The following is a 19,886-nucleotide window of genomic DNA, read 5'->3' on the forward strand; positions in this document are numbered from 1 at the left end:
AAGAGAACTGGAACAAACTTAATGATTTGTTTCAGAAATTCGAAAGTAAAAAGCGAACAATGCAAAGCATTTATCTGGCTGGAAAAAATTAAAACTAAGTCACAATCTCACATGTCGACATGTATGCAAAAAGCACAATATGATTAACATTCAAATGACAAAAATCTCCTTCTTGCCATTAATGTGAATTTTGTTTATCACTTCGTGTCGATTTCATCACTTGCAAGCATTTGCAAAAAAAGGTATCGAAAATGTGTCTATAATACAAAATATCCGTTTCTTTATCACTCTAATCTGTAACATATCTGAGATAAGTTGTCAAGATAGGACACTGTAAGGCTGATGGTGCAGTCTTTTTTCTTTCAAACTGGCGTATATTTATAAGTATTATTTACATGTGATAAAGGGGCGCGTCCTTGGCAGTTGAAAACTGCAATATTAATGCGTTTCCCCTCAAACCTTTTTTGGTCGCAAATTTTCAAAAGCCGTTGATTGTATTAACATTAAATACGTTTACTATGGAGAAATAGTCTAAAATGTTCATGTTCATCTCTTTCTTTTCGTTTTCGGTTAGTTGTTACTGCTCTAATGCTTTATCTTCCTTCAACCGAATGGAATAATAATAATGATAATCATCATCATCATCATTATCATCATCATCATCATCATAAATGTGACAATGTGACGCTATCATTCGACTGACTTCTTTTTTTTTTGTTGGGCACAACTCGAGACTCGTACATATTTAATATTTGCGATACAGCAACAACAATGAAACACATTTAAAATAGTAATAAACATAACTTTAACTTTGAGGTAATAGTCTGCAGCGAGGTCCTCATCGAAAGAATTAGTTTTTTTTTTGACATTTTCAATTCAATTTTCCTTATTTGTGCGTTCAATAAAGTATCAAGTGATAACAAGTGAATGACACTTTCGAGAGGGAAATAGAAGTCAGGGTAAGATGTACACGTGATAACCAATGTAACAGACGATAACAGAAACAGTTTCGCAACTTTTACTTTGAAGCATTTACATTTAAAAACTTCCTTTTCGTATTTTTACATATATAATATCAAGCAGCTAACTTACAGGTACGCTACCACTTATACGATATAAACCCTATTAAAATATAAAGTATCCAACAAATTATAGAAACGCGATTTTTAACTATTCAGCACACGTATTTACTTTGACTAGAAATTTACTCCGGGACATGAAAGAATGATGTTTTGCCTCTCCAACCCTTTTTAGCCTTGCGAACCCATTTACGAGCTTGTACGATTAGTTAGCGGGCATGCATATACAATGATCGTAATTAAGAGTTTCAACACCTTAATTGGGTTGGAGGTCAGAGTGAAAGACGCGCAAAAATAATGAGCTATAATCCCTGTTCTTCTCTAACGCTTCTTATTGTTTTTCAGGGTACTATCATCTGTTTCGTGTTTGATAACTAAGCCACAATTTTTTTGTTTTATTTTCAGGGTTCCTTCGATTTTCTTCGATTTGTACATCGTAAACTATAAAGGTCATATTTTCTAAATTGCTTGTTTTGTATCAAAAACATAAATGCATGTATTCGTACATTTTGGGCGTTTTCAAGCTCTGCCTTTTTTTGTGAAGTCCAAATATAAAAATGTGAAGTGCTTCTGCTTTTTTTACTTTATATATATATATATTCAAAAGCTTTTGACCGGTGAATAAATGCTTTGCAGCAACAAGCTATTTACAAAAGAAGAATAAATGTTTATTCCCTTAATTGTCCCCTGTTAGTGGTTGGACAAGTTCGTCGATAAAGGCTGCTGTAAAATTCGAAGAGAAATCCTGCCTCCGGCGAGTAGCTTTTCTTTTTAAAGCCCGGCAGCCCTGACAAATCAGTTGGGAACATCGTACAAGACAAGAAGAAACAACTTTTCTCCAGAAATATCTCATGTAGACCAAACCTTTTCCTGTAAAAGAAGACGATGGTAATTATTTTCTTCATTGCGCCTTCTACCAGAATCAACCTATTTTTTGTGCCATGTATGTCACATGACCACTACCACTACGAAAATTAAAACAACTAAAGAGGCATATGAACTAAATCAACAGAAATGCAATCCATACACCACTTTGGTTATAAAAAATTAACAAGCTTATTCGTGTTACTTTTTTTTCTCAAGCTATCTGGCTGCAGATGCTAACACAACAAACTGATGGCCACCTCTGTATTTGATCAGTTAAAAACAAGAATGATAATATAAATAACAAGTTAACATATCAATACGAATAAAAAAATATTGTCGTTTAAATTTCTTAAAAATTTCCGTTATCTAATTCCAAGTCCTTATTCCGTGCATAGATGTTGCTAATAAATAAAAAGTACACACAAATGTGTTAAATTGTAAAACCAGGAAATGCTTCCCTCGTAATCGTTGTCAATTCCTAATAAACCACTTCGCTCCTGAAAGAACTTAAACAAAAAATACTGTTTTTAACTTTACATACCTAGCATTGCATAGAAGTTTTGAACAGCAATTTTATATTGTCTACTAAAACACGACTTCTCGCCGTCGCTTTCTATGGGCTATCGTCAACTCGACTGCGCCTTTTTGAATATTTCGCCTCTTTAAATTGAATATTTCGCCTCGTTGAATATTTCTCCGTAAAAACTCGAGCTGGAAGACTCATTATGAAGTTGGAATATTTGCGTTCGTTATATGATACGATCACTAATCAACACAAGTCAGACAAACTTACACTATAAGTCAAATGAAAATTACAGCTTACCTAAGGTGAGAAGCAGGACCGAGCTGTTAAGCAACACGAAGAGGACGTTAACAAAGATGGATTTGTTTTGACTGTGATCATCGCTGACGTCAGGCTGTGAATATATTGCACCAAGGCAAACGTCGAAGAATATTACCCACAGTGCGTAGGTTTGAAGTCGATCCTCAAATCTCTCTTTTATTGGTCGGAAGATTGTGTAGGCAATTCCAAAAGCACTGGCCGTGGCAACAGAAAATCCGATACGGGAGCGGCTTTCGGTTTCAAAGAGAAGGATCATCGAGATCAGCATCAGCTTCCAGTACATCTCTACTATCTCCCAAAACCAATATCTCTTTTTATAGTTTTCAAAGAACACTCTTAATCCAAAAGCCATTTCTTTATGCGCTTGGGACTCCCGGTACTTGTAAATGAGTACCAGTAGCAGAAGTGGAAAAGCGATAGGATACAGCGAAAAGGCTGCAGCAATATGCCAGAAGATGTTGTGTCGAGCAGTAAAACATGGGATGGAGTAGTCAGCCTTCAGAAGAGAGATGCATTCGCTTCCATCGTCGGTGAAGCACGTTTTCACACAAACTCCGGGCAGTGGTAGGATGTGAATGATCTTCTTACTTGTCATTGGGTATGACAAAAGAAGAAATAGGAATATGTTTCGATAGCACGACCTCTTCAAGCTTGATATTTTTTCCATTTTTTGACTCATTAAAATCTCCATTCTGTTGATGTAGCGTTTCTTTAGAAGCAGATATAAGAGGATCAGCAAAACCACTAAGAAGTTGATGCCTATTGTTAGAGCAAACTCCAGAAATGGATCCAAACGAAATCGAGGATCAATACAGCTCAAAGGGGCAAACTGCAAAATATTTCCTTCGACAAGTTTCAAATATTTTTCCATAGCGACCAAAGTTATGGGCCAATGAACCCGTGCGAGTGCTGAGAAAATTCCTGTTATAACTTGATGAAAGCCAATTACTATCTTAATGCACGACATAATGACATCTGCGACAGTTCTATCGTTACTTGCGTGTTTGGAGTCTCCCCAAAGAATCAGCATAAACGCCGCAAGAAACAGTACTAAAATTCCAGCTGATGAAAGAACTGCGATTGTAATTATTGGACACTTTATACAAGTATTAAATCGAAGAAAGTGATCTGCAGTGCAAGTTGCACACAAGGTACCGCGATATCCTTCGTGACACTCGGAGTCAATGCCTCCTTTGCAGGATCCTAGATGAGGGCATTTAAGAGGTGTAGGTAAGGATCCTAAAAACTTGGAATGGGAATGATTGTACCCTGGACCTGGTGTGTTAATATTTTCCAGAAATCTTCTATAAGATTCTTCTGTAGTTAAATTAATCCATTTCCAGTAATAGTTAGGAGCTAATATCGCTGTATCGTTCTTGCAAACAATTCCAGAAGATGGGCATGTTGAGCAGGGGCCAAAACGGTCTTTGCGGTAAAAGTTATCAAGGCATCTGCACGCACGATAACCAGCAGTCGTATTAGAAAGGGTACCTGTTGAAATTGAGTTAAACCAATTGTTCATTTGAAGAAAAATAAAATAAAATATAGACAATATGAAATTGGGCTATCCACTCCGCCAAGGACGTTCCTAAGCCCGGTTGAAAAAGGAAGAGGATTGGACATGGGATAAGCAACCTCTTCTATAAGAAAGGAAAGCTACACGAGTAGTACAAGAATAAGAGGCTTAAAAAAGGAGGTTCCTTGTCAGGAGAAAAGAAGACGTGGCATGGTCAATGAAAATCGAAAGGCGGCTGTGGCATCGATAACCCTTCTATCATTTAGGATGTAAGACTGACGGGAATACTTTGGGAACAGCTGGGGAATTTGGCGAAGACAGACAATTTTTGTGGCCTATGCCCAGGAGGAGCTAATAACCCACAGTTGTGAGTAATCCTAAGAAAGGCACCTACATTGAGTGTTATACCTTTTCCGCTTTTTAGTGAATCTTTTTCGCTTTGTCGAAAAGAGCCAGGAGTAAGAAATTAACCTCTTTAACCAGTCCGCGGGTTTAAGATTTCACGTTGATATCTGTCATCAATATAGACAACCGGTCGTTTTATTGTTTTATTATTATTAGATTCCAGTTTTCTTACCGTACGGACACGCCCGGCATTCCGTTGCTCGTCTTCCAGGATAGCTACCCTCCGGGACATAGGTGCCTACGCTGCATAATTTGCACTTGATTTGTCCAATTAAATCTTGATAAAAGCCTCCTACAATATAAAATTGGCAAGTTTACGATTGAAATGTATTGAACAAGGTAAAGCTATTCCCAAAGGGTTTAAACAAGCTCAGATAAGACATACATTGGAACCCCCCCCCCCCCCCAAAAAAAAAAAAAAAAAAAAAAATGTGCAACAGCAGCAAAAGAAGATCGACAACTTATATTGCAATTAAAATGGCCAAGCGAAGACCCAACAAAATTGTAAAGTAAGATAGGCGTGATACCCTTGTAACTTGCCGAAAGCTTAGAGATCGAGAAATTAAGATTTCAGAACAGAATTAAGTTCTTGTAAATACCTGCTGGACAAGAAACACAAGAACCTGTGCGGTCACTATAAAAGCCAGTCGCACAGAAGGTGCAGTTATAGCAGTTGAAGGTTCCTCTGATCAAGCTTTCATGACAGCCAGAACACGAAAAGCCTGCACTCTGTAGGCTTTTGATGGTTCTTGAGTCAGTTGTTATTGGCATATAAAAAGATGTCGAAGGGGCACATTTACTGAAGAATTCAAAAGCAAATGACACCAGTTATTTCCAGTTACTAAAGAGAACTCATTCAAGAGGCCGTATTTCTAAAAAAACACCCACTCAAATTCGCGTCCAAAAATAATTTTGCCTTAAACTCCGGCAACTGAAAGACTTTACCGAGGCTAGAACTAAAACAGATTTGGTTTGATTCAAAATGATTTTCTGGCCGCGTTAGGAGCCTTTAAATATTTTGCCTCTTCGGGCCCGCCGCAACTTCTGGAAAATTAAAAAAAATAGGCGTTTTTCGAGCCGCTGTCAAATATTTCATTCGCATCGAACACTGACAATTTTGTATCAATTTGTTTATAAACATTTCTAGTTTTCTAAGAAAGTAGCAACTTTTCCCTCAATTTATCTGAAAATGCGATATTAAGGATATAATGTGGCCAGAAAATCATTTTAATCAAACCAAATCGTTTTAGTTCTTGCCTCGGTAAAGTCTTTCAGTTGCCAGAGTTTCAGGCAAAATCATTTTTTGACGCGAATTTGAGTGGGCGTTTTTCAGAAACAGTGATGGTACTGTCCCGAAAGACCTCGACAAACAGTTTCATGTCCTCAAGAAGTGCAAGAATAAGTTTCATTTAGTGTATGAAATGCTACTAATCAGACAATTGGCACCATCTCTAAATGTCCAATCAGACTCAATCCGAGCAAAACTATTTGCGTGGCATTGCATATTTTATTATGTTATTCTTAAGCGAACATTTTCTGACAGTTTATTCTTTTCATTTTTTGAACTTGAAAATGGTGTCATGACGACTCCGAAACGTCGTTCGATTGAATCGTTTATTTTTACTTGCTTGTGTACATCTAAACCTTTGCTTATAAGGTTTAATTAAAAATCTACAATCAGCATGAATATAAATGTATTATTACTCTTCCTTTAAATTATTACTCACATCATTGCAGTATATTTCCCTGGTGGAAGTTCTTGGAAGTATTTACAAGTGATTGATCTGCAATCACATTAATTTTTTTACTTCATTATATTTCACTTTCATTTCCATCTAAGGTTTTTAAGTGGACGGGAATCGCAAATCGAATCCCTTATACTACGTTAAAAAAATGTGTGTGTCTTAACTCTTCCCTTTCGGCACTATTAGATGATTCCACGTGGGCCTGATTAAATTGCATCTGACAATCGTCGAAGTATATACTCTTTCCATCTATTTTAATTAACTTATTGATGATGATGATGATGATGATGATGATGATGATGATGATGATGATGATGATGATGATGATGATGACGATGACGATGAAGATCATCATTTATCGGATGAAGCGTCCTGGCACTTGGTAACTTACGTACCGGACATTTTCTACGCGCGACGGCGACCGGAAGCAAAGTTTACTACCTATTCACGTTACCCCCCGACATGTCCAGCAGTTGCTAATTAGCCCGGAAATGATTTGCATAGTTTGAAGTCGCCTGTAAAACGTGAGTTTTTGCCTTGCTATTTTTATTATTTTATGTCATGTCGTACTTAAATTTTGCACGTACCCGATGCTTCAATTATTACTCTATCGTTTTAGAGCCTATACCTTCAAGGTTATGGAATACTTCTTACATTTTTGAAGCTTTTTAGTTCAAACATCATACCGTTACAACAGTACAAACGAAGTGTTAGAAATCATGTTGTTGAACCTGATTTTTTTTCCGATTTATCGTGTTAAATTTGCACTGTACTTCCCGCTGTACTTTTCACGCTTTTATCATAGGCAAATAGGTTTGGTGTGTCTCAGTTGCGAATTTCAGTACAGTATATAAAATGTTAAGTAACAGGGTTTTTGTTTTCATTCAGTGTAGTATAACAATAGAGTTGATGTTCTTGGGCGTAAATATGTTTTTGGCCCGACTCAGGCTCTGAGAAGGGCCAAAAACATGTTTACGCCCACGATTATCAACTCTATTACTATTATAATCATTTCAGAGGGCATTGAGTTAAGGAATCAAAAACAGTATTAAAGCGATATCGTGAACACTGCCGTAGCGAGTCGGCGTTTATTTCTGATTGAAAACTAGGTTTAAAAGTTTACAAAACTCGGCAGAAAACCGCAAAATAACTTAAAACAAACTTTGCTTGAAAAGGAAATTATAAAATTCTATCGGCAGCAAAGAAATAGTCGTCATTTAGAAGTGTTCAAATTAATTGGGCTGTTAACTGAACTGGCAGTTTGGAATATGCCTGAAATTCAACTGAGCGAGTTTCGCTCGACGAAGACAAACTTACATTCTTTTCGCCGCCTGGATTCTTCTTTGAGTTTCTGTAATTCCTCTTCATCTAGCTGAAAAGACTGAAAATTTGCTTTCCCGTTCAGTCCTTCAAACATTTTTGTCGTTCTAAAGCCCAAAAGCAGTTTTGAAGCGTCTCGACTCAAATTAAACGAAGCTTGAAAATATGCCAGCTTGTGCCAGCCAGCAAGAGAACGGCCCGAACAGTTGAATGGTTTTCAGTTCTGATTGGCTGGCTTCGTTAATAACTTGTTTCTAATTGGTCAACCGCAGCGGGCTAAAATATATTTTAGCCCACTGAATTCTCCATTTTAGCACGCAAAATACGCCACAATGCCCGATGAAATGATTATAATGGAATATACAGATGACCACTCTGTTTTTATCTGCGTGACATAAAAATTGCTAGCAAATTTTTCCGGTTCAAGAAAAAAGGGGCAGACCGCGATTAATTTCGGGTGTCAATCCTGAAGAGATTAACAAGCTCGATCATCGACATTTACCGTCTCTGAACTTTGTTTAACTTTCAGCTTCCTTGAAGTTTTTAAGAAATTTTTGTATAGAAATCGTGCAGATTTTTTTGGAGCTTTAGCTCTCCCTCAGAACCAGGAATTCTTCCTCCGAAAATATATTCTTATCATACGATAATAAGAGCATTTCTCTGGGAAATTTTACACCGATGTTTTCTTGAGGTTTTTAGCCAGGTTTTGAAGTGGGATGCCGTTCCAAAACTTTACTTGCTAAAAGGTTTGTAATTTGGCGACAGCGACGGCGGCCTCTACGCCAGGTTTCCTCGGTTACAGACGTCGTCGTAGCCCCTAAAACGTCAGTGCTTACGTTCCCTACTATTCTTGTACTATTGGAGTGCGAAGTTTGAAAATAAGAAGAAGCCTTTCTTTTTTTTACGATTAAGTAGTAATTATTTGTAAATAATATGATTCCTTTGCGTACTCTTCTTTCATGACTCAGTTATAAATATGTATATATCACTTAAATAGAAAGCAATGCGTTTCAGCTGGTTCGCTAAAGGAAGCTGGTTTCTCTACGTTATAGTTTCTTTAAATATATTTATTTACGTACATTTTTGTCCCAGATGAGAGTTCATCAAAGATTCCAGAAGGAAGCAATTGTAGTGGATTGTTAAACAGTGTCCTATAAATTGAGTACGATTCGAGTTAGCATTTTTAAGAAGTGGCTAAAGTTTGCTTATCTTCAGCTAACGCGTAATGGCGGAAAAGCGAGCCGACTTATTATTTGCGTCGCATTTTTGGTTACGCGTTAAATATATGCGGTTAATCAACGACGAAGCGTGGCGAACTAATTAGGCATTGTTGCTACAGGTATTGTTTTCTGTGTTTGTCCCTGAAGCCGGATTAACACGTAAGTTTTTATGTGACAAATATATCTGCTTGCCCAAGAGAGGCAGTGACCAGCGGATTACGAATAACCCATGCGCGCCACGTTTATAAAAAGGTCAGCTCAAAGCGAAGTTGAAAATTTGTTCTTCCACCAAGAACGATCAGAATGCGAAAAATGTGTCAATCACAACAGTTTGTCTTAACACCGAAAGTTGAAAATCTGTTCTTCAAGAACGATTAGAATGCGAAACATGTGTCAATTCCAACAGTTTGTTACATAAGATGGAGGCTTCTGTCATCCCGGGGGGGTGGGGGTGGAGGGGGGTACTCCATATAATGGCCTATACGGCGAGGCTCCGCCCGAAAGGGGTACCTTTTTTAGGGTTCAGGTATATAAAAAGGATAGGGATTTCACAAGTTTAGGTATATGAAAGGGTATGTAAATCCGTCATTTAGGTTTTTAAAAGGGCCTTGAATTAAAATATTTCGAACAGACTCACTTTATGGCTGTATTGTTTTAATTTATAAAGCGCAACATGAAAATGACAAGAAAACGTCTTGTTCTAAGTCTATGCCATGTCTTTTAGGTATAGGGTACCTTTTTCAGTTAAAGGTATAAGAAAGGGGTACGATTTCTGTGAAAATGGTATATAAAAGAGTAAGGGGTAAGAGCTTGGGGCGGAGCCTCCCCGTATAAAACTTTTTTGAGTGCTCCCCCCCCCCCCCGGGGTCTGTCATATGGAAGACTTCAAGCCTAATGTTTTGCAGACATTGTTTAGGCGTTACTTTTGAGAAGATTTGCTGTGATTGTATCACAGATAAACCACGGCAAAACGAATGATTCCAACAACGGTTTATCTCGGAAAATTCCTTACAACACTGACAACATACATGTAGCGAGTTCACCGACCGAGGAATCACATCTCAATTCACACTGCGTGCTCGATTACACTTCGCAAAACTGTCAATCTAAAAACTCATTTGCGGCAATATGAAACGATAAAAACATTCGCGACAATAGAAAACGTGAAAATCGTGCATTTCTTGCGTGACGCGTTACTCGGAATAATTGTCTCTTGTCCAGTGATTTATGGCAAACTTCCCAAAATCTTCGACATGAGTGTAGTTTGCAATCTAAAATTACGTACTCTCGTCCCAGTACCTTCTCAGTCCATTGTCCACATCTTAAACACAAGGCTTTAAGTGCATCTAGGCCCGCACTTTCTAACCTGTGGTTACTACTGCTTTAAAGTGTAGATGGCGTGACAATTATTTGTCAACAGTTCAAAGTTCAGTGCGCCAGTGATGACTTTGGACAGCAGAATCGCGCAGAAACACATACGCAATACGCAATGCTGTCGCAATATTTGCCACATTTTAAGTGACGAGTCGTATACACGAGAAGCTTTTCGTATGCAACAGCATTAATTTGTAACATAAAAACGAGAGTTCTGTACTCGAATGGAAAATAACTTTAAGACATACATATTTTTTTACTTACATTGACTGGAGAGAGCCGAGGCTGTGAAAGGCCCTTTGTTCTGCTGATTTGATGTTATTGTTGTGGAGAAACCTGACAACAAGATCATAATTCTTAAAACTTTATTCACTATGTACAAAAATTTACGTTCGGTTAAAGTAGCATGCCATTACTTGATACAATAACAATAATATAAAAAGCAATGCATTTGTTTTGCTGTTGACTTAGTGCACATTTTCTAAACTAAATCAAAGCAATCAAATGAATAAGTCAGAGGAGAAAGGTGGCTCATCAGTGCTGTAGATTAATTCCAGGTCCTGTAAAGTGACGTGACTAGCTAGTAGTATTTCTTTGTGGTTGATGCAGCCACTTGCTGCAGCCATTTGTACTCCTGTACGAAGAGAGACGGAACGATAATAAAGTCTTTCCCCAAGCGACATGAAACTACACGACACGACACGACACGAAAAGACATGGCACGACGACGGCCAAAACTTAAATACCAACCTTTCGATCCAGAATTCTGCACTTTAACCATTATTTTACCTTCAAAGACTAATGAATGTGAAACAGTTTACTTCAGAGATATGTAACTTTCGCTATAAAAATAACGTACAGGGAATGAAGAGGTGTTTCACTAAAGGTGTCATTGGGAATTGCTGTCAAATTGTTGTTAGCAATCATCCTAACGAATAAAAAAATGACAATATCAGACGTATTGTAAATCCAGACCAGTTTTTGCGTAGCAAAAATATCACAGTTGAAGAAAATATTGGGAACATACAAAATAAATACAGTCGAAGCTCTCGTTAGCGGACACCGTCGGGACGCGAAAAAAGCGTCCGTAACTGGAGCTGGCCGCTTACGAGAATGGTTCTCGTTAGCGGCCACTAGAGGTGTAGTGGATAGATGGCCGCTTACGGGAAACAAGAAAAAGTCTAAATCGTAATCTCTGAAAGTGTCCGCGGCCGCTAACGGGAATGTCCGCTCACGAGAATATAAAAATACAAAGTTTGTATTTATACCTAATCGTACCTTGATGGTACGCTTCGATACCAAACGAGCCTGATATGCAGCCGAAGCGTACCAAAAAGGTACGATTAGGCATATAACCTACCCAAATTCAGCCAAAAATTCGGTTATATTTATCGCTCTGTTAAAGCCATGTTTGCAGTTGAAGGTTCGTACTGCAAATTGTGTTGACTTGGTCTTCAACACTTTTATCCATTTTCTGTTCTGCCTTTTTCCCTCTTTTGTTTCTCTAAATTTTCAAAATCAAAATTTGGCGAAAATTTTGGAAATTCCGACACTATTGTTTCAGTCTGAATGTCTCAGTACTCGTTGGCAAACATCGCACAATTGGCTAGCGCGCTCAAGTTTAGTTCTGGCGGGAAAGTTTTTCTCCTAAATTTAAATTACGAGGTTCTGCTTTATTGGTAAAAATTCTTTTCGGTTCATCGTACGGTAACACTACTTTGCTTCAAAGTGACCGTGATGTCGTGGCATATCAGGTCAGTGACTTGCCACAGCACGAAAATTGGGATTTACATTAAATTAAAGGTGGTTAAATCTGGTGTAAAGTTGGATAACCGACTTTACATCATCAAATAAATGTTGTTAAAGGTGGTTAAACCAAGCTTTACACTACCGTGTGTAAATGTGATTTAAAGTTGGTGTAAAGGAGTCTCTTTATCTGCCTTTATACTTGAGAGTAAAGCTGGGATAAAGGTCAGCTTTAAAAATTGTAAAGTCAGTGTATAGCTGAATAAATTCCACATTTATTCCAGCTTTATTTAAGCTTTACACCACGGTAAAGTCATATTTTCATGCTGTGTTGATATCGTAGGATATCAGGACAGTAGGTCGCGCTTCTGATTGGCTACTTGCGAATTTGGGTACGGTAAGGGAGTTAAAACGAGGTATTAAACAATGCGGCCGTAAGTAGAGCTGTCCGCTTACGAGAGTGTTCGTTAAGAGAGCTTCGACTGTAATTAACAAACAGGTGGACAAAGGCAGATAGACATAGAAAAAAGGCCACTCAAATTGATATAGAATAAAATAGAATAAAGTTTATTGAGTTCCCCAAAGGCAGATATACTGCAATCATTAACTTGTTACAGGAAGTAAAAATGGTAATAATTCCGTTTGGGCTCCGGGATGCTATTTTGCAATTCTTGCAAGTTACCAAGAAAGAGAACGAGAACTCTGTTGACAGTTGGCCACTATTTCCTCTTTAAGAAGGGGGACATCTTATTCCGCTAAGAAGGCTTGTAGCAGTATTATGAATACACTTATTAATAGATAATATGTTAATGTAAGGTTACTTTTTTTTCCTTTTAGTTCCTTACCTGCATTTGCATTTATATGTTATCAGAACACTAATTTAGCAACGTAGACAAACAACATAAGTTAAATGATCACGTAAACAATGCTTCTGTACTTACAATGTTTGAAGCTTCCCAAGCCCGGAAAAAGTGCGCGCATTAATATGTGATATGTTGTTAAAGTTTAAAAGCCTTGAAATAAAGAACGAAAGGAAAAAATATATATATTAAAATGACGAAATGTCGTTTGTCAATCAAATTTATCGTTTCAATCAACAACGTATTTTATTTTATCAAATGGTCGAAGAGATTTTTCACCGTCAAGTGTGGTTGTTTTTTTTTTTTTTTTTCTAGCAGCCTTTGACGTTTTTTAAACTGACTTTCCAGTAACGATTTGTAACCTTTCTCATACTATACTGACCTGCTTTTGGAGCTTAAGATCTTCATAAATATTAACATATATATATATATATATATATATATATATATATATATATGCTTCAAAAAAAGATTGTGCCATTAAAAACATGCAACTGTAGAAAGCCAGCCGACTGCCCTTTAGCTGGGAATTGCCTAAAAGAATCAGTAATATACCAAGCGACAGTGACAACGGAGGACAACAGGCCAGACCAGACCTACGTAGGATTAACTGAAAACTCTTTTAAAACTAGATTTACCAACCACAAAGCTTCTTTCAATCACCCGTGTAAGAGACTCAATACTGAATTGAGTAAACACATTTGGCAATTAAAGGACGCCAAGACAGATTTCAAAATCACTTGGAAGATTCTGAAGCAAGCTGCTCCATACAACCCAGCTTCTAATCGCTGCAACTTGTGCCTGTGGGAGAAGTATTTCATAATCTGCAGATCCGACCTCGCTTCTCTCAATAAACGAAATGAACTGATAACCTCTTGTAGACACGCAAACAAGTTCCTCCTTAAAAATTCAAAAGCTGTCACGTAACTGTTTGTTTAAGATTGGTAAACTCGCAGTGTCACGCATATTTTAAGCTTTTATTGTTTCATAACAGAAACCGTTGTAATTTTATACCTTGTTATTTTCGACTTTTTTAGTATTCTACCGTTGTAATTTAATGCTTTTTCATTCATCCGGCGTCCTTATATATACCAGCGTAGCGTTGTAATCTTTACATTAGGCAATTTTATCTGATGAGTGCCGTACATGTTGTGCGGTACGAAACTAGTTAGTAATAAAATGCCAAGTCGTATCTTCTGTTGATCAGACCGTCTTTTAATATTTATGCTCTAGTTTTCTATTGAGCACTCTGACATCAGTTCTGCAAATCAACTATATATATATATATATATATATATATATATATATATATATATATATATATATATATATATATATATATATACCACGTGCTTTAAAAATAGTACAATTCCTACTTACAGCATTAATAAACCCTTACAGCCACGAAACGCTCCATCTGCTATAGACTTTATCTTGTTGAACGAGAAGTCACTAAAAAGAACGCAGAGAGCTCGAGATTGATATCTGTAGCATTAATTTCGCTTTAAGTTTCCTCCGCATAATTATAAAAGTCACAATGGTAGAAGAACACTTCAACAGACGGGGTTATTCGTGCTTGTTTAATATAAAAATTATGAATAATTAATCATTCTCTTTTCTGTACGTAAACTATATCACCAAAGCTGACGCAACTTATCATTTTAAAAAATGTAGTTTAAGACCTAGTTATTATCTCAGGACGCGGCCAAAACTCAGTTTCAGTCTAATCACCACAGGCAGATACCTCCTGCGGAAATTAGCCATATGCCAACTCTTCATTCTGAACTTAACGTAAAGAGAAACCATTTTAAAGTGCACGCCTGTTTCTAGTCTCTCTGGTCTTAAGAGGGCTCCTCTATAAAAACGGACAAATCAAAAAGTTATTTGGCGTCCAAAAAAGGCGTGATATCACAGGGGACCCAAACGCTGTATTAGTTATTCATAATCTTAAAATAAAAATGTTCTTATTTACCTGCATTCCTGTGGGTTTTTTTACCGGTCTGGGGGCGATTTGAATCAGAGCGAAGGCGGTTTAGGTTGCGAGTTCTAAACGGTAATCGATCTGTCGCAATGTCAATACGACGCGCCTCGAGTTTCAACTCTTACTAACTCAAGTTACTAAAACCATTAACTATTAACTCTCCTCGCGGGGGATTTCGTGTTTCAATTTAATGGTCACGAGAAGAGAAGAGTACAAGTTGTCTCCTTCTCTCTTCTCTCCCGCGAGTGGAGTTAATAGTTAATAATAACAGTTAAAGTAAAACTTGAGACATAATTGAGGCGCGTCGTATTGACATTACGACAGACCGATCACCGTTTTAAACTCGCAACGTAAACCGCCTTCGTTTAAATTCAAACCGCCCCCAAACCGGTGAAAAAAGACACAGGAACGCAGGTAAATAAGAACATTCTTATTTTAAGATTATGAATAACTAATACAGCGTTTGGGTCCCCTGTGGTGATATTTCCTAAAATCACAGCAATATGTATTAAAAGATTGCTAGGAAAACTTCTGAGTGTTTTAAAGGTGCTTAGACGATTGGTTTGTAAGTTTGCGTCTCAAGTGACGATTTCAACGGTATTTCGCTATTTACATTTTTTTCGTAAATTTGTAAAAGGATATTTTACTGAAAAAATATCCAGAGCCTATTTACCATAAAAAAATATGAGCGACAGTGTTTTCAAAAAAAGGTTATGAACTGTAAATAACTGTAAACAATAATGCTCGACAACGTAAATAACTGAACGTAAAAATTACCTTGGTTGCGTAAACAACTATGATTCCATTTCCTTTTATTAGTTTTAATTGTCATCATCATGATTCAAGTAGGAGTAGGAGTAGGAGTAGGAGTAGGAGTAGGAGTAGGAGTAGGAGTAGGAGTAGGAGTAGGAGTAGGAGTAGGAGTAGGAGTAGGAGTAGGAGTAGGAGTAGGAGTAGGAGTAGGAGTAGTAGTAGTAGTAGTAGTAGTAGTAGTAGTAGTAGTAGTAGTAGTAGTAGTAGTAGTAGTAGTAGTAGTAGTAGTAGTAGTAGTAGTAGTAGTAGTAGTAGTAGTAGTAGTAGTAGTAGTAGTAGTAGTGGTAGTGGTAGTGGTAGTGGTGGTGGTGGTGGTGGTGGTGGTGGTAGTGGTAGTGGTAGTTATAAGTAAGTAATAAATCGCATTACCGTTACCGTTTACATTTTGCAAAAGCAAATTAAGACTAAAAGTAGCAAAACGAACCTACTATGGGTGCGTTTCTTCGGGAAAATCTAAAATTGGATCACACGTCGCAGTAGTTCTTCTTTACCCTCAAGCACAATGTGGCGAGAACGCATCTGAGAGCGAAGAATGTTTGCGAGATGATCAATGCAAACTTCATTCGTGACAATTTCAAAATGATACAACGTCCGTATGCACACGGTGGCTTCATACTGATAAAACTACCGTTTCCATTTATCGTGAATTATTTTTGCATTTTGATCGAAATAAGCGCCTTAAAAGTTACCATATGATAGTGGTTAAAAAGAGCGAACCTGTATTTTCACAGCAAAGACCGCTGGGCCAATGGACTTTTTGCGAATTCCTCCCAAAGAAACGCACAGATCATGAATCCTAAATATCCGGATTTAGATATGAACTGATGTATCCACTCGGAGTGTGGATTCTTCAGATCATTGATCCGAGTTTAATCCATTTTCGGATATAGGTAAAGGAACGCAAAATCCGTTTTTGGATATAAGAATCCGGATTTGGATTTTCCCAAAGAAACGCACCCTATTTCGTATTAAAACTTAATTAAGTCATATCACTTTCACCTAATAATAACAATCCATTACGTATATTCATACATGAAGAAAAAAACGTCATGACTAGCTTATTAACATGATGATCATTAGAGTTCATAAGAAGTTTGATGCTTTGTGAGGTTGATTTCCTTTCAAAGTCAGGTACTACTGTATTTCATTAATTCGTTTTAAGAATGTCCGCCTTTGTAAAGAGTATTTGCTACAATCGAATAAGAAATGTGTTTCGTTTTCTACTTGATTTGACTTGCATAATGGACATAATCTATTTGCTCTGGGTATATGGTCAGTCTGATATCTACCCCGTTCAATCATAAGTTTGCGATTACTTAATTTAAATTTCACCATATTTTTTCTTTCATTAAAATTTCTTAACTGTTGTAGACAATCAGATGGTAGTGGTAGTGATAGTGGTAGTAGTAGTATAAAAGCGTATGCTTGTATTACTAAAATATTTGGGGGGACTTACATAATCCGAATCGAAACATTCTGAAACACTTCCAGTGGTACCTCTTCGATGTCGTTCTCATTCAAAAACCTACGTTTAGAGATATAAACCCATCAAGACATAGTAACGGCCAGCAGTCGAAGAAACCAGATGAGGGGATAGGAAGGGGCGGTATAAAATGATGGAAAAACTTATTAAAACACATCTAAACCCAGCAAAAAAAGGCTTCGGAGCTTGCCTTTTTAACATGTACAAATGACACTGACGACTTACCCAAGTGATGAGGTTTTAAGACTGTCGATCTGAGTTAAGTTACTTTGCCTCCCTCGGAGAAATTGAACCCTTAGATTTAAAGTTAAGTGGACACTTACAGGTAAATTGTAAATTGTTTGAACCCAGGAGTATCAGTAGGTCGTATGGTGTGATCGTCCCGGTGGAGTAGTTCTGGGAAGAACTGTTTTTGACTAACGTTTCGACAACCTGAGAAGAAGTCATCTTCAGAGTCAAGTAAAAAGTTGTTGGCGGTCGATCATGTTATAAGTTTGTTCCGTTGAACTTGATTGGTCAGTTCAGCCGTGATGTTATTGGCTGCAAGACTATTGTAAAGTTTGTCAACAGTAATTGATCAGTTTCGATCCGTCTATTGTTAATTAAATTTAGTCGTTGGAACAGTTCCGTCTATTTGTTTGTCTGTTTGCAGCCCATTTGTCGGTTTTGTTTATGTCGTGAATACGTCGTTTGTAAGGTGCCGGTAGTTGTTGAAATCTGTTGATCGGCGTCGGTTCTAAGTTTGTTTACCAGATTTCCAGAATCAGTCGTTGAAAATAGTTAGTACTGTAGGTTAAGCATTGAGCAAAGTCCCAGTCGATTTTGTGGTTAATAAGTCGATGGTGTTCAGAAATGTGATTGTTGACATCACCATATCTTCCATCACCACTTGCTCTTATAAATCGTTCCCTGTTTGTCGTTAGGTTCGTCCCTGTCTTTAACGTTGGACAGTAAATGTCGTAGCGTAGTTATAGGATTGTGAGCTACACGGATATTGTAGTGTTGTAGAATCCGCGCAATAGTCTCAGAAGCGCCCTTGATGAAGGTTTTAGTCGATGAAGTAATAGATGTCGAGTTTCTGTAAGTGTCAGCCATTTCAGTAGTTCGGTGAGCGTTTCGTCTAATAAAGTCAGTGTTGAAAAGTGAAGATGAAGTGTTCAACATGACACGAGCATGGGACAAAGAAAAAATCTGAGTCCCCGAAGGCAATCGAACCTATGGCCTCCTAGATACCGGTTGGACGCTCTAACCAACTGAGCTACGAGAGACTCGTTGTGAGCTGGACCATTTACTGGGTTGATATGTGACACGCGTCCTGTATGCTGCTAGGATCAGCAATGTCGAAATCATCAAGTTAATTCAGTGTTGTAGTTGTTCTTGTGGAAAACGCGGTCAAGGGATTTGTTTTCGTTAGATGAACTGTCCGGTGTGTCACAAACTAGCTTTGTCGTAGCTTTGTGAGAATTCGGGTTGTAGGATGTTTCGTCCAGTAATCTGTCATCATTATGCGTCGGTTTTCTGTACACGGTTGTTCGTAGTTCGTTGTCGTCAGTATAGTCGTCAGGTATTTAGAACGAGAGTATGGGTCGAATAGGTATACCAGGTTTGTGCAGTTTGACAAACTTTACCAGAGTCTTACAGCCAATAAATCACGGCTAGACTTACTAATCAACCTCAACGGACCAGACTTATAACATTATCGACTGAAAACCACTTTTCACTTGACTCTGGAGATGACTTCCGCTCAGGTTGTCGAAACGTTAGTCACCAGCAACAGTTTTTCTCAGAACTACTCTCACCCGGACGATCACACTATACAACCTACTGACAGGTATAAATACACTTATTATTCAACAGATGCGCGCGCTGCCCATATATGGTCAAAATGCTAACGATGTCTGTCATCCGTACATAACAGATATCCTGCGATATTCGTAGGTTGCGAAGATTCGTCAGAAATCTTGTAAAGCGCTGCATAATTACAGTTTTTCTATGTGCAAAATGTGTTTCGTTGACAATTTGTTAAATAATAAAACAATTATCCTGCTCAATCTTGCGGAATATCGTCTGATTTTAGCCAACTCGGCCTACGGCCTCGTCGGCTAAGTATCAGGCGATATTCCGCGCGATTTCGCAGGATAATTGTTAAATAACTGTGGGTTTTATGCCGTATTTATGGGTAACTTAGATTGGAAAAGAATAAATAAATCCCTGAATACTTTTTATAATCTAATTTAAAATTCCTAGCTATTCTTCTTAATGGATGTTTACTTACAGAAAATATATTTTTCTGATCCCAAATTTTCCAAAGCAAGTTAAACTCTTGATATGATTTTGTGAAAAATTTCTAAAAACGATTAAAAAATAAAATCAGTTAGAAAAATGTTAACTGTTATCAAATGCTCGGTTGATGCAGTACAGTTTGTTAGTATTTAGTATTCAGATGATGATTTTTGATAACTGGAAAAATGCAGAAAAGGCTTCTTCTCTGTGTTTTTGAAATGGTAACTCATAGATGTTTATATTTCTTAACAAGAAACGAAAGTCTTAGTATCAACAAAGTGTCGCACACAAGGACTGAAAATATTAAAAACACTATGCACGAGTAAATCACTATCCACTAGATAACCCCC

General features: G+C 37.5%; 1 protein-coding gene across 3 annotated transcripts in view; it reads right to left on the reverse strand.

Moving 5' to 3' along the window:
* Positions 1 to 1,066: 1,066 nt before the first annotated feature.
* The window catches only part of LOC144633701 (uncharacterized), a 42,903-nt gene continuing 24,083 nt past the window's right edge, over positions 1,067 to 19,886 (reverse strand). For 2 of the 3 annotated variants that reach the window (XM_078492567.1, XM_078492564.1), the window contains 12 exons: positions 19,529 to 19,600; positions 17,227 to 17,295; positions 14,357 to 14,428; positions 13,058 to 13,129; positions 11,230 to 11,298; positions 10,635 to 10,706; positions 8,856 to 8,927; positions 6,439 to 6,495; positions 5,311 to 5,510; positions 4,884 to 5,003; positions 2,770 to 4,281; positions 1,067 to 1,949 (listed from right to left, as the gene is read on the reverse strand). In XM_078492567.1, the coding sequence (XP_078348693.1) occupies positions 1,756 to 1,949; positions 2,770 to 4,281; positions 4,884 to 5,003; positions 5,311 to 5,510; positions 6,439 to 6,495; positions 8,856 to 8,927; positions 10,635 to 10,706; positions 11,230 to 11,298; positions 13,058 to 13,129; positions 14,357 to 14,428; positions 17,227 to 17,295; positions 19,529 to 19,600 (2,581 nt within the window). In that variant the 3' untranslated portion in view covers positions 1,067 to 1,755. The remainder of the gene's footprint in view (positions 1,950 to 2,769; positions 4,282 to 4,883; positions 5,004 to 5,310; positions 5,511 to 6,438; positions 6,496 to 8,855; positions 8,928 to 10,634; positions 10,707 to 11,229; positions 11,299 to 13,057; positions 13,130 to 14,356; positions 14,429 to 17,226; positions 17,296 to 19,528; positions 19,601 to 19,886) is intronic. The other variant, XM_078492574.1, reaches the window with a different exon arrangement.

Source organism: Oculina patagonica, chromosome 1 (genome assembly GCF_052425735.1).
Source record: "Oculina patagonica isolate OP01 chromosome 1, crgOcupat, whole genome shotgun sequence".
Lineage (NCBI taxonomy): Eukaryota > Metazoa > Cnidaria > Anthozoa > Scleractinia > Oculinidae > Oculina > Oculina patagonica.